Below are 15087 nucleotides of genomic sequence, written 5' to 3' on the forward strand. Positions count from 1 at the left end.
GTGCTGTGTTGAACTGAAGCAGTGGGAGGGACCTTTCTCTGCACCTGCAGTCAACTCTGGTGACCGAGTGGGTTCTGGTGACGGTGCAGAGTCCACCGGAGACGGCAGTGGGAGGGGCAGCCTGGGGAGCCAGGGCACAGGCCGGCCATGGCGTCGCTCCTTGGCGCTTTTAAAACAATGACCATACTTGTTCTTGAAGTTTATAAGTTTTTGTTTTTCCTGTTTTAGGCAAGGCAGAGAGAAAAAATGAATGAAGAACACAATAAACGTTTATCAGACACTGTTGACAAGCTTCTTTCAGAATCTAACGAGAGGCTTCAGCTTCATCTTAAAGAGAGAATGGCAGCTCTCGAAGATAAGGTGTGCTAGCACAACGTCCCTGAAGGCCCCTTTGCAAAAGGGGCGCCAGTGGTTATGTCCTTGCCCAGGCTGTGTGTATGGGAAATTGCCTATCATTCTTACTCTCCAGAACAAGAGTTGGAGAACTGTTTCCATAGAGGGCCAACCACGTAGTAAATATCGTAGGCGTTTACTTATTGTGAGTAATTGAGTAGAAGAAGTTCATGCTGATCAATTAAGTAGCATGAAAGCAGCCACAGGCAATCCGTAAAGGAATGGACGTGGTTGTGTGCCACTAAAACTTAGAGGAGTCGGCAGTGAGCCGGATCTGGCTGACGGGCCGAGTTTATCAGCACCTGTGCCAGAATTTTCTAGGTCCACCCTCACCCCTTCATTGCTCTTGCATTAGAAGTTTATTTCTGTCTCTTTTATGTGATGTAATATAAAAGATTTAACCATCTAAAAACAAGCGTTCTCATATTCCACCTCCAGCCTTCTCTCTTTTCATTTGGTTTGGAAAATGTCTAAGCCCGGAGTCTTGCTACTCTCATCATGGAACTACTTTAGCTGTAACCAGAGTAAAGGAGTAGCCGAGAATCTATGTCAGAGAAGCTCTGATGGGTGACACTTTGGTTCAGGTTTGATAAAAAACCTGTCCTGTCTGCACCAGTGCCCTAAAGATGAGTCCCAAGAATCTTCCTGAGATTGGCACCTGGGGTGATGCTTGTTTGGGAGAGACCAGTGATTACTACTAATTATGTGGCACATTTTATTTTACACAAAACCCATGATGAAATGCATTACTAGAGACCACATAGGGCAGTTACCTCACTTCCTCCCTGATCTGCGGGCCGGCCCTAAGGTAGGAATATTTTTGTCTCAGATTTGAATTTTGCATGTGAAACTTGTGCCGGTTTCCCGAGTGACCACTGAACTGCAAAAGCTGAAAGCCGGTATAAACCAGTTTAACTTACCCCATGAACTTGACCTCCTTATATCTAGAAAATCAGTCTGTGAAGAAGGAAATTTTATATGTACAAGTTATTATTAAAAGTTGTCATCTGGCCTCGTGGCTGGCATTTTACTCTGGGAGCGTGATCTGCCCATTAGTATGTTCACGTGGCCCATTCCGTCCCGCGGTGCTTTACTGTTTGAAACAGCTGTAGCCACCATATAGTACATGGAACATTTTTAAGAATTAACACTAAAAGGCTATTTATATCTTTTTCAGAATTCCCTCCTACGAGAAGTTGAAAATGCAAAAAAGCAATTAGAAGAAATGCAACATGATAAGGTGCTTCAATCTCTAGATTGTTTAGAAATCTGTTAAGAGCTGAATTGAGCTGGGTTCGTTGTTATTATAATTACTACAGCTGTTCAGCAGAAGTTGAGTTACACTTTCTTTATGGCTAGGCCACTGCTATAACATGTACAGCACTCCTGGATTTGTATGTGGAACGCGTTTGTATTTTAGATGGATTTAGAGTCCAGCAGGTGCATGTGGTTCAGAATTCTGAGTCCTTTCTCGGTTCATTTGAAAGCTGAAACAAAGCAGGAGCCTTTCATGTGGAACAGTACCGTCCATCAGAAAGATAATAAGAGCCACATATGTAATCTAAAATTTCCTAGTAGCCACGTTTAAAACAGTAGAAAGAAACAGGTGAAGTTAATTTTATTGTATTTTACCTAATGTAGTCAGAACGTTATCGTATAATTGCTCTAAAAACGAATGAGCTACTTTACGTTCTTCTCTCCCCCTTGAGTCTTTGAAACCTGCGGTGTGGTTTCTGGCCACAGCGCTTGGCGCTTTGGGGTGGCCCATCTCAGGCGTGCTCAGTAGCCACGTGAGGCGAGTGGCAGCTGTGGCCCACAGCGCAGGGCAGGAAGGCTGTCCATTGACTCAGAAACTCTGGCAGTCTGCCTTGTTGCTTTGCCCTGTGAGGAAGTGACGTTGGGAGTAGAGATGGCACGTGAGTGGATGTGAGCTTGGTGTAGACAGCTAAAAACAATGCAGAGGAGCGAGTGCGATGGAGAGTGAATCCTGCGTGTGTGTCCCCCACCCCTGCCCCAAGTTCAGCTTCTCTCAGAATTCATTATTGTTAATGGCTTGGTGTTTCTCTTCTGAGAGCTTTTCTATGACCAAGATGTAACTTTTTGTTCACTACGGTTTATAAAGTTAATACTGGTCTGAGCGTTTATGTTTGCTATAGGACTCTTGGAGAAAATTTTCTCAGAATTAAAATGTTTGGAATTTATAACTGCTAATGTAACCTGTTATGGTTTTGTTGAGCATTTGAGCACATTTTGATGCAAGTCATTTTATATCCTGAAAGCAATAGGTGCAGTGTTATGTCATTTGCTGTTTTGTAGGATCAGCTCGTACTAACCCTGGAAGCCTTGAGAGCTGAACTGGACCAGACGGTGCTGAGAGGGGCTCCCCTACACCACGGGTAGGACGTTCCCCAGGTCACAGCTCTGCTCAGCACTGTCGTGGGTATACAGGGGCGTGTCATGGCTGTGTGGACAGTATAACTGGGTGGGTATAGCTCTTGGTCGTGCCTCAAGGAGCCTGTAGCTTAGTGGCAGGCTAGATGGAAGAGTAAAACATCATTCCTAAGGTTAGAACTCGGTACCTGGGAGAGTGGCAGTCACATTACTGATAAGACTCAAAACCACAGGAGGCGGTTTGGAGGGGGGGGGGGTGGCTCGTTAATATTTGGGTGTATTCATCTGAGGGACCTGACAGACTGTGACACTGGTGTTTCTTCAGAATCGCAGAAGGTTAACGACTTGTAGTCATTTTAAAATTTACTGAGACATGACGTGACGTTGGCTGCCGTGGGAGGAATCACCTGGCTTGTGAATGAGTTGAGCAAATTACTCAGCATCCTGATTTTTTTCTTACTTGTCATTATAGGGGCAATAATTCTTATTAAGCTATTGAAATTTTTCTTTGCTTTCTTTGTGGAAAATGGTCATCAAGTGAGAGTTAAACTTTAGCAAAAGTTATTGAAGAGCTTAACTGGTGACATTCATTCATCTGTAGGAAAGAGACTCCTGCTTGAATCGTGATTTAGGAGACAGTTTGGAGCCTATGCAAATATTTCTGCATTTGCAAACGTAGGGGACCATCAGGGTCTAGGGTCCCTGCTGAACCTCCTTCTAGAAAAAAAGAGAAATCAAGGAAGATAGAGGCAGAGCCAGAAACTTTCCCTGTCTCCAAAACCACCGGGGGGTAGAATTTCAAGGAGAGTGTGTGTGCTTACAGACGGAGGGGTGGGGGGGTGGAGGAAGACCGGGACGGCGGCATCGCTGGACTTGCTGGCTAAGGGCCTCTAGGGTGAGGTCAGAGGTGGAGGCAGACCCCTGCTTACGGGGTAGATGAGGCGAGTGTGAGGAGGACCGTGCGGGTACCTGGAGGAGGAGGAGGTGGACACAGCCTGTTACTCTTCTGGGACTTTGAGTAATGAAGGGGGCGCAGGTGCCAGAACCGAAGGGCTGGCACAGTTGCGGGGGTTTTCAATGGAGAAGCCTTGGGCATGGTCACCAGAGCCATGTGTGACAGTGCAAGTGAAGGACGAGGAAGCAGCTCTTGCTCTGATGGTGCAGGGGGGCGGGGGGGGGGCTCTGTACTTTGATGGTGCGGGGGGGGCGCTCTGTGCTCTGGTGGTGCAGGGGGGTGGAGGGGGGGCTCTGTGCTCTGGCGCAGGGGGGTGGAGGGGGGGCTCTGTGCTCTGATGGCGCAGGGGGGTGGAGGGGGGGGCTCTGTGCTCTGGCGCAGGGGGGTGGAGGGGGGGCTCTGTGCTCTGATGGTGCAGGGGGGTGGAGGGGGGGGCTCTGTGCTCTGGCGCAGGGGGGTGGAGGGGGGGCTCTGTGCTCTGATGGCGCAGGGGCGTGTGGGGGGGGCTCTGTGCTCTGATGGTGCAGGGGGGCGGGGGGGTCTCTGTGCTCTGATGGCGCAGGGGCGTGGGGGGGGGCTCTGTGCTCTGATGGCGCAGGGGCGTGGGGGGGGGCTCTGTGCTCTGATGGCGCAGGGGGGCGGTAGGGGCTCTGTGCTCTGATGGCGCAGGGGGGTGGAGGGGGGGCTCTGTGCTCTGATGGAGCAGGGGGGTGGAGGGGGTCTCTGTGCTCTGATGGCGCAGGGGCGCGGGGGGGGCTCTGTGCTCTGATGGCGCAGGGGGGCCGCGGGGTGGGAGGCTCTGCTCTGATGGCGCAGCAGGGGCTGTAGGCGGACTCTGTGCTCTGAAGACAGTGGGCTGGAGGGGCTGGGTACTGCGGGAGGGGATGTTTCAAGGAGGCAGCTCTAGAGGTGTAACGTCAAGTGGCTTAGCAGAGAGGTGGTCGGGAGCTGTAGAAATGGGAAAAGACGGATCACAGCAGGTGGGGAGTGGGGCCTCGGGGTGCGGAGGGAGGACTGAAAAGATGGCTCATAGGAAGGGCAGGCTCGGCTTGTTTGGCAGGACATCACAGTGAAATCGGTCACCTTGTGTCTGAGATCTTCTGGGAGGAAAGCCAGCCTCGGTTGATGAGTGGGGGAGAAAGATGGTGGGTGGGCTCCGTAAGGAGACTGGGAAATGACTGCCGCGGGGCGACAGAACCCGGGGGCGTTTGTGGACTTAAGAGGATCCGCCTGCCACCAAAAGCACGTGTGGGATTTTGTGTCGTAGCTTTCACCCGATTTCGAAGTGTGCTGTGGCCCCCAAGCAGTTGGGTAGAAGTCATGCTGAGAAAGAAGGAGCAGTTTCCTTAGGAATGAGGCCAGAGGGGATGGGAGAGACAGTTGCGGTTCAAGGGAGATTCCAGACTTTGATCTCCTGCAAACAAGGGATAAATCCTATGCAACACTTGAAGACGTTTCTTTTAAAAATGTCGAGCAGTGCGTGCACCAGAGGAGGCTGAGCTAGCACGTGGTCCTGGCCCGCTCTGCAAGGGGTGTGAGGAGCGCTTACTCTCCTCAGGGGAATGGAGTCTGTTTCCCAGATTTCAGGACTCCTGCAAATGAAGGCGCCACCCTTCTTCCCAGAGACAAGGGCCGAGCAGCTCCTGGGCTGGGCCCGCGGTGCAGGTGGGCCCACGGTCAAGGCTGGGCCGCGCCTCCACTGACCGGGGTGTCTCCTGACACCCACGCCAGGTTTCTGTCATCATGCTCAGGGCCCCAACCACCTGTTCTGGGACTTCTTCAGCCTAGAGTCTTGATCGTTAATCTAATTACACCCAGGACTCTGCTTTCGATTCGGAAACACCAGTCCATCTAAGCTCTAAGCCGTGGTTCAGAGGGGTTTCTGCTGCTGGTTTGTCTGAGGCGCTGTGAGCGGTATAGACGGTGTTCCAGGTAGAGGAGTGTTTGTGATTGATGGGCTTCACACTGGGGATCTTGGCCCAAACAGTAAAGGAGAGAACAGCTGAAGGCCAGAGGGGAGGTGTGGATGTCAAGGAAGAAGCAGAGCAGGTGCCGGGCCCAACACCTTGACCTGAGGGCGGGTTCCCAGGTGGACCACAGACCCCTGTACACCACAGACAGCTGGATTCCGTCGCTGTCACCTGCATGTCCTTGTGTCTGCACTGGTTTTCCTGGATGTGGAAGTTTTCCAGCTGGTGGGGCAGGCGGTGGGTTGCTGTTGGAGCGGGAGAGCGGTGCCCTCCTGGGTGACCTTTTCCTGTGACATCACTTATTTTCCAAGTTGACAGGTTCTGGCTCGGCCAACAAAGTGAGGTCACTTTTCTCCTAATAATGACCTTTTTCTTCCCCCGTGTTTCAGCCGACCCCACTTGGGCAGCGTCCCAGATTTCAGGTTCCCCATGGCAGACGGGCCCTCGGACTCCTTCAGCAGCAGTGCGGTGTTGCGACGCCCCCAGAAAGGCCGGCTGGCAGCGCTGCGCGACGAGCCTTCCAAGGCAAGGGCCCCCGCCCCCGCCCCACCCCCTATCCCGGGGCCTGTGCTCTGTGAGATACTTGCCTCCTCACCCTATGGTTTTGAGACTGTTTTGAAACAAAGCTTGATGGGTCTCTTTCTCTCTTCCCCTCCCCCCATTTTCCTTTTACTGGCTAAGAGTTTACTTTTAAGGCAAGCTTTTTTTTTTTTTTTTTTTAAGAACAAATTTTGATAATGTGCCCTACTGTAAGGCACAGCACAGCGCTGATTAGCACAGGTTTGAGGTCGTCCTTAAGAGTAAACGAATACACATATTCATCATCTTGTAGTGAGAAGAATTCTCATTTGGAAGTTCAACTGCCTTCATATTTTTGTCCGTTTCATGGCATATATTTTTTATATACGTCTCTGTATTTTGAGCTCCCATATTCAGTGAGCAGCTAGTTTGGGCCAGGCATCCTCAGACCTAGGGCTCCAGCAGAGAATTAAAAACAGACAAAATGCCTGTACACACCCGCCCCCAACATGCACACCCTAGTGAGAAGAGAGAGGCAGCAGTAAATGGAAAGTAAAATAAAATATGCTGTGTGTATTCTTTATCTGCTGCTACATAGCCAATCACTGCAGAGCTTAGTGGCTTCACAGTGAACATTTAATAGTCCACAGTTCGTGTGCATGTGGGAGCATCTTAGTGGGATGGGCCCGGCTCAGGGCCTCCTGAGGTCGCCGCCACCGGCAGGCTCCCCCGGGGCTGGGTGGCACGCTTTCAGACTCCCTCACCTGGCTGTTGGCGAGAGGGCCCAGGTCCGTGCCGTGTGGACCTCTTCATGGGGCTGGCTTTCCTCAGAACTCCCTCTGCGAGAGCGCGGGGGAGAGGCCTTGCATGCCGCAGTCTCGGGAGCTGCACACCTTTGCCTCCACTGCGTTCTGATCATTGAGTGAGCTGCGTTCTGATCCTGCCCTCCCTCACGGGGTCGGGGAAGAATTGCCCTCTGCCTCTTGAAGGGAGGAGGCTTAAAGAATTCATGGACATGTTTTTCAGTCACCACAGCCTGTCAGATGGTAATAAGCAGGGAAAGGAAACCAAGGGTACCCGAGTTGCCAAACAAGGAGGGGAATCATAATTTTTAAACAGGGTGGCCAGCGAGGGTCTCCAGGAGGGTGGCGTTCGAGCAAAGACCTGAGGAAGGGAGGGGAAGTAGCCATTCGGAGGTAACGGTCGTGCCAGCAAGACGGGCCGGTGCACTGGATGTAGGCTACGGGGGCAGGGGCGGTCCGGGAGCAGCTCAAGGCTGGGGTCTGTTTCCTGCTGTGAGGAAGATAGCCGGGTCGGGGGAGGCTGGGATCTGGGCCTCGGTCCTGTTCAGGTGGACAGGCCCAGCACATGTCCAAGGGGATGTGTCAGGTCGGCAGCTGGGTGTTCCAGCCTGGACCCGGGAGAGCTCTCAACCCGAGGTAGACTTGGGGTCATGGGCGTACAGGTGGTATTTAAAGGCATGAGCCAGATATAGTCACCCGGTGGGTGCCTATGGAGCAAGAGATGAGGTCCAAGGATAGAGCCGTGGGGCACCCCAGATTCAGAGGTTGGGAGGTTGAGGAGGGGCAGCAGGAGGGTGAGGAGTAGCCCGGGAGGGCGGGGCCCGGTGAGCCAGACGCTCCGATGCTCTGCTGGGGCAGCGTGGGGGAGGGGACTTAGTCGTGCGGGCTCCATGGAGCCCCCTGGAGCCACACCTGCTTGCAGAGAGTGGGAGACAGAGGAGGGAAGGGGCGGAGTAGAGGCTGCCCTGGGGAGCTTTCAGGGAAACGCAGTGGTTGCTGGAAGGAGCCGTGGAGGGAGAGTTCTGTGGTTCCTGTTGTGTGCTTTTAAGGAGAGAGGAGGGAGTGGACATCCTGAGGCTGTTGGGAATGAGCCCCTAGGACGTGGATTAGCCACAGGGAAGGAGGAGTGATGGCAGGTGATCCTGGACCAGCTGAAGGGGGTGGCCCGGCCCTGGGGAGGGTCAGGGAGGAAGATGGAGTGCGTGGGCACAGACAGGCCCCAGGGGCAGGGGGCCGGGGAGCCTGCGTCTAGAGGCTGCCCCGCGGTTACTCTGAGGTCGTGTCTGGGAAACGGGAGGCAGGACCCTGGGCTGAGCGTGGAGGTGGGGATGGGGGGCGGGAGGAGGTTTGGGGAGGGAAGGGATGTGAGATGGCCCCAGAGGAGAGGCAGCACAGAGCCCCAGCGAGCACGCTGCTTCCGTGCATGTTCTGATGACAGCGTCACCCTCTCCGTGCACAGAGGTGCCCTTGCAGCATGAGTTGCGGCTCCCTGCGCCCTGAGGGCTGTCGGGGTCTGGCTATCCCGTCGCCCTGCTGCTGCTGCGGCTGCTCGTGTCTGCACTTGTTTGGACCAGCCTCAGAAGCGGGAGGACGAAGGGACCTCCGAGAACCGTGTTACTTGGTGACACTGGTAAAAGTTATGGCAACTGAGGTGAACCCAGCGGCTTTGGATCTGATGGACTTTTTTTTACTTCCCTTCAGCCTGGCTGATGGTGGCACGGAATTAATTTTTTTAATTTTCGGTTTTTGTTTCTGACTCAGTCGCCTCAGCCTTGTGAAAAACGTCATAGGATTGCCTCCCGTCCAGGCTAGGACGTGAATGTCGCCAGGCCGTCTAAGAAATAGATTCTCCTCCTGCCCACTTCTTAAATACTGCTCACCTAGCAGATGTCAGTGGCTTCTAAGCGTGACCCATTTTTCCAGAATCTTCTGGGTGTCTGTGTAAAATTGTTGTAAGTTTCTGGTAGACCGCAGTTGCCGTGACCGTTGCTGTTGAGACGTGGCCTCTCACGCACAGGTGCAGACGCTGAACGAGCAGGACTGGGAGCGCGCCCAGCAAGCCAGCGTGCTGGCCAGCGTGGCCCAGGCGTTCGAGAGTGACGCGGACGTGTCTGACGGCGAGGGCGACAGGGACACCCTCTTCAGCTCGGCCACCCTGCTGTCGCCCAGCGGGCAGGCCGACGCCCAGACGCTGGCCATGATGCTTCAGGAGCAGCTGGACGCCATCAACAAAGAGATCCGGTGCGTGCGCCCGCGCCTGGCTCCCCACAAGCACGGTGTCTCTGAGGGGTGGTCGCTACGTAGAGAAGCCTAAGTGTCCCCTAATGAGCTTACTTCGGTTCTGTCGTAAGACTTTGAAGTCCTGAGGTCGCCCTTGATTATAAAGCTCAGTTACACAGGGCATCCTCCCCACAGCTGTGGTGTCAGCACACCGTGTGAGACGTCGTGGAAGGGGAGAGGCGTTCAGCCCCTGCCCCCGGAAGCTGCCGACACATCTGGAGAGAGAGGGCGGGGTGCAGAGAGCCGAGGCCATGTCCGTCCGGGGTGTGGAGCGGAGACATGGCTCCGGGGCATCGGGGCAAAGTCGGCTCCCTGGATTCCTTTCCCGGGGCAGGGCTGGGTGACGGGGTGGCCGACCAGGAGAAAGGCCAAAGCTCGGTGCAGGGGCAGGTGAGGGTGGGCGTGCCGCAGGAGGTGAGGGCACCCTTCATCAGCTTCTGCCAGCCGGCGTGTCCCCCCAGCTCTGAGCCCCGAGGTGCTGCCCCCCTGCAGCCCGTGCGCCCTCCGGCACGGAGGGGTCGCCCTCTTGTGCATCCCTCGGAGCCTCGCGTATTCTGCGGTGTGTCCCAAAGCCACTGGGAACAGAAAAGCTGGGGTTTTCGGGTTGGCAGACTCCGACCCGGACTTGCGTTTTGCTTTTAAATTAACATAATGTGAAAATTGGTTCTTGTAAGACAGTGGTCAAAGGATGTGTCTTTGAGTATTTTTTAGTCTCATCAGTATATTTAAGATGTTTTCTTTAGAAACTGTCTTAGCAATTATAATAGTTACTTTGCAAAACAGGGAATAGAATCCAAAGGACTACCTTGTAGTGATCAGGAGGCCTTAGGTCTGGGGGCAGCAGTGTGACCGGGTACCCTGAGGCCTGCCCGGTGTCAGATCTGTCATGGCCACACCTCCTGTCCCAAGTCCACGTGCAGAGCGGCCCCAGGCTGGTGACCCTGTGGTGGACCCGGTCAGAGTTGCTGCTCAGATTGCTCTTGTCACATTAACACAGGCAGAGGTGCCCATTCCCACCTGCAGAGGACGGGGGCCAGAGAGGAAAGGCCGCAGAATAAATGGCAAAAATGGCAAAAGTAGGTTGTGCTGCCTGCACTTTTGACTTCATAGCCTGACTTCTTCGTGTGCCGTGTTTGAACCCAGATGAGCTCTGAAAGACTGTCTTTCCCCATCCCTGCGGGAACTATGAAACAATTATATACTTTTATTTTTATAGCATGTTGCCAGGTAAAAGTGATTTTTTCCTCATGCAGCAGGTTGACCTGATATAAATGGTAAATTCTGTCCATCGACTTGTTATCAAAACTGAGAAAATACTTTCAGGATATGTAAGTAGAACTTAAATTGGAAAGGTTATGACAAGGACTGGTATTTTAATATCAAAATAATTGTATTTGCATAATCAAATATTTAGACTGCTATTTAACCATCCAGTACACACTGGGGGAGAAGAACATTAACCTTGAATTCCAGAGTAATGCAGCGTGGTTGACATGAACCCAGAAACTCACATGAGGGACTTGCCTGGTGGTACAGTGGTTAAGACTCTGCCCTTCCACTGCAGGGGGCAGGGGTTCAATCCCTGGTTGGGGAACAAAAAAAAAAAAAAAAAAAAAAAACAGAAAAAAAGGAACTCACATGAGACTGGTAGAGAACTTTATGAAATAATACTTTTGTTCAAATTCAACCTTAAAAAAAAATCAACTCAGCATTTTCATCTGGTCTAGAGACTTGTGTTTAGAAACTCCAAATTGGTAGATAGCCTCAACCACCAGAGGGCAGACAGCAGAAGCAAGAAAAACTACAGTCCGGCAGCCTGTGGAACAAAAACCACATTCACAGAAAGATAGACAAGATGAAAAGGCAGAGGGCTATATACCAGATGAAGGAACAAGAAAAAAAACCCAGAAAAACAATTAAATAAAGTGGAGATAGGCAACCTTCCAGAAAAAGAGTTCAGAATAACGATAGTGAAGATGATCCAGGACCTCGGAATAAGAATGGAGGCAAAGATCGAGAAGATGCAAGAAATGATTAACAAAGACCTAGAAGAATTAAAGAACAAACAAACAGAGATGAACAATACAATAACTGAAATGAAAAATTCACTAGAAGGAATCAATAGCAGAATAACTGAGGCAGAAGAACGGATAAGTGACCTGGAAGACAGAATGGTGGAATTCACTGCTGCGGAACAGACTAAAGAAAAAAGAATGAAAAGAAATGAAGACAGCCTAAGAGATCTCTGGGACAACATTAAACGCAACAACATTCGCATTATAGGGGTCCCAGAAGGAGAAGAGAGAGAGAAAGGACCAGAGAAAATATTTGAAGAGATTATAGTCGAAAACTTTTCTAACATGGGAAAGGAAATAGCCACCAAAGTCCAGGAAGCGCAGAGAGTCCCATACAGGATAAACCCAAGGAGAAACACGCCGAGACACATAGTAATCAAATTGGCGAAAATTAAAGACAAAGAAAAATTATTGAAAGCAGCAAGGGAAAAACGACAAATAACATACAAGGTAACTCCCCTCCCATAAGGTTAACAGCTGATTTCTCAGCAGAAACTCTACAAGCCAGAAGGGAGTGGCATGATATACTTAAAGTGATGAAAGGGAAGAACCTACAACCAAGATTACTCTACCCGGCAAGGATCTCATTTAGATTTGATGGAGAAATCAAAAGCTTTACAGACAAGCAAAAGCTAAGAGAATTCAGCACCACCAAACCAGCTCTACAACAAATGCTATAGGAACTTCTCTAAGTGGGAAACACAAGAGAAGAAAAGGACCTACAAAAACAAACCCAAAACAATTAAGAAAATGGTCATAGGGACATACATATCGATAATTACCTTAAACGTGAATGGATTAAACGCCCCAACCAAAAGACACAGGCTTGCTGAATGGATACAAAAACAAGACCCATATATATGCTGTCTACAAGAGACCCACTTTAGACCTAGGGGCACATACAGACTGAAAGTGAGGGGATGGAAAAAGATATTCCATGCAAATGGAAATCAAAAGAAAGCTGGAGTAGCTATACTCATATCAGATAAAATAGACTTTAAAATAAAGGATGTTACAAGAGACAAGGACACTACCTAATGATCAAGGGATCAATCCAAGAAGAAGAAGATATAACAATTATAAATATATATGCACCCAACATAGGAGCACGTCAATACATAAGGCAACTGCTAACAGCTATAAAAGAGGAAATCGACAGTAACACAATAATAGTGGGGGACTTTAAACACCTCACTTACACCAATGGACAGATCATCCAAAATGAAAATAAATAAGGAAACAGAAGCTTTAAATGACACAATAGACCAGATAGATTTAATTGATATTTATAGGACATTCCATCCAAAAACAGCAGATTACACGTTCCTCTCAAGTGCACACAGAACATTCTCCAGGATAGATCACATCTTGGGTCACAAATCAAGCCTCAGTAAATTTAAGAAAATTGAAATCATATCAAGCATCTTTTCTGACCACAACACTATGAGATTAGAAATGAATTACAGGGGAAAAAACGTAAAAAAACACAAACACATAGAGGCTAAACAATACGTTACTAAATAACCAAGAGACCACTGAAGAAATCAAAGAGGAAATCAAAAAATATCTAGAGACAAATGACAATGAAAACACGATGATCCAAAACGTATGGGATGCAACAAAAGCAGTTCTAAGAGGGAAGTTTATAGCTATACAAGCCTACCTAAAAAAACAAGAAAAACCTCAAGTAAACAATCTAACCTTACACCTAAAGAAACTAGAGAAAGAAGAACAAACAAAACCCAAAGTTAGCAGAAGGAAAGAAATCATAAATATCAGAGTGGAAATAAATGAAATAGAAACAAAGAAAACAATAGCAAAGATCAATAAAACTAAAAGCTGGTTCTTTGAGAAGATAAACAAAATTGATAAGCCTTTAGCCAGACTCATCAAGAAAAAGAGGGAGAGGACTCAAATCAATAAAATCAGAAATGAAAAAGGAGAAGTTACAACTGACACCGCAGAAATACAAAGCATCCTAAGAGACTACTACAAGCAACTTTATGCCAATAAAATGGACAACCTGGAAGAAATGGACAAATTCTTAGAAAGGTATAACCTTCCAAGACTGAACCAGGAAGAAACAGAAAATATGAACAGACCAATGACAAGTAATGAAATTGAAACTGTGATTAAAAATCTTCCAACAAACAAAAGTCCAGGACCAGATGGCTTCACAGGTGAATTCTATCAAACATTTAGAAAAGAGCTAACACCCATCCTTCTCAAACTCTTCCAAAAAATTGCAGAGGAAGGAACACTCCCAAACTCATTCTATGAGGCCACCATCACCCTGATACCAAAACCAGACAAAGATACTACCAAAAAAAGAAAATTACAGACCAATATCACTGATGAATATAGATGGAAAAATCCTCAACAAAATACTAGCAAACAGAATCCAACAACACATTAAAAGGATCATACACCACGATCAAGTGGGATTTATCCCAGGGATGCAAGGATTCTTCAATATATGCAAATCAATATGATACACCATATTAACAAATTGAAGAATAAAAACCATATGATCATCTCAATAGATGCAGAAAAAGCTTTTGACAAAATTCAACACCCATTTATGATAAAAACTCTCCAGAAAGTGGTCATAGAGGGAACCTACCTCAACATAATAAAGGCCATATACGACAAACCCACAGCAAACATCATTCTCAACGGTGAAAAACTGAAAGCATTTCCTCTAAGATCAGGAACGAGACAAGGATGTCCACTCTCACCACTATTATTCAACATAGTTTTGGAAGTTCTAGCCACAGCAATCAGAGAAGAAAAAGAAATAAAAGGAATACAGATTGGAAAAGAAGAAGTAAAACTGTCACTGTTTGCAGATGACATGATACTATACATAGAGAATCCTAAAACTGCCACCAGAAAACTACTAGAGCTAATTAATGAATTTGGTAAAGTTGCAGGATACAAAATTAACACACAGAAATCTCTTGGATTCCTATACACTAATGATGAAAAATCTGAAAGAGAAATTATGGAAACACTCCCATTTATCATTGCAACAAAAAGAATAAAATACCTAGGAATAAACCTACCTAGGGAGACAAAAGACCTGTATGCAGAAAACTATAAGACACTGATGAAAGAAATTAAAGATGATACCAACAGATGGAGAGATATACCATGTTCTTGGATTAGAAGAATCAATATTGTGAAAATGACTATACTACCCAAAGCAATCTACAGATTCAATGCAATCCCTATCAAATTACCTATGGCATTTTTTATGGAACTAGAACAAATCAACTTAAAATTTGTATCTAGACACAAAAGATCCCGAATAGCCAAAGCAGTCTTGAGGGAAAAAAACGGAGCTGGAGGAATCAGACTCCCTGACTTCAGACTATACTACAAAGCTACAGTAATCAAGACAATATGGTACTGGCACAAAAACAGAAACATAGATCAATGGAACAAGATAGAAAGCCCAGAGATAAACCCACGCACCTATGGTCAACTAATCTATGACAAAGGAGGCAAAGATATACAATGGAGAAAAGACAGTCTCTTCAATAAGTGGTGCTGGGAAAACTGGACAGCCACATGTAAAAGAATGAAATTAGAATACTCCCTAACACCATACACAAAAATAAACTCAAAATGGATTCGAGACCTAAATGTAAGACTGGACATTATAAAACTCTTAGAGGAAAACATAGGAAGAACACTCT

The 15087-nt window shown here is 48.4% G+C and overlaps 1 protein-coding gene across 7 annotated transcripts in view; it reads left to right on the top strand.

The window, feature by feature from the left end:
* PPFIA1 (PTPRF interacting protein alpha 1) overlaps window positions 1-15087 on the top strand; it is a 94089-nt gene that overhangs the window by 47705 nt on the left and 31297 nt on the right. For all 7 annotated transcript variants that reach the window (XM_082409651.1, XM_082409645.1, XM_082409646.1 and 4 more), the window contains 5 exons: window positions 229-360; window positions 1571-1633; window positions 2710-2789; window positions 6099-6234; window positions 9049-9272. In XM_082409651.1, coding sequence (XP_082265777.1) covers window positions 229-360; window positions 1571-1633; window positions 2710-2789; window positions 6099-6234; window positions 9049-9272 — 635 coding nt within the window. The remainder of the gene's footprint in view (window positions 1-228; window positions 361-1570; window positions 1634-2709; window positions 2790-6098; window positions 6235-9048; window positions 9273-15087) is intronic.

This window comes from Balaenoptera physalus (assembly GCF_965194825.1).
Source record: "Balaenoptera physalus genome assembly, chromosome: 10".
Taxonomy (NCBI): domain Eukaryota; kingdom Metazoa; phylum Chordata; class Mammalia; order Artiodactyla; family Balaenopteridae; genus Balaenoptera; species Balaenoptera physalus.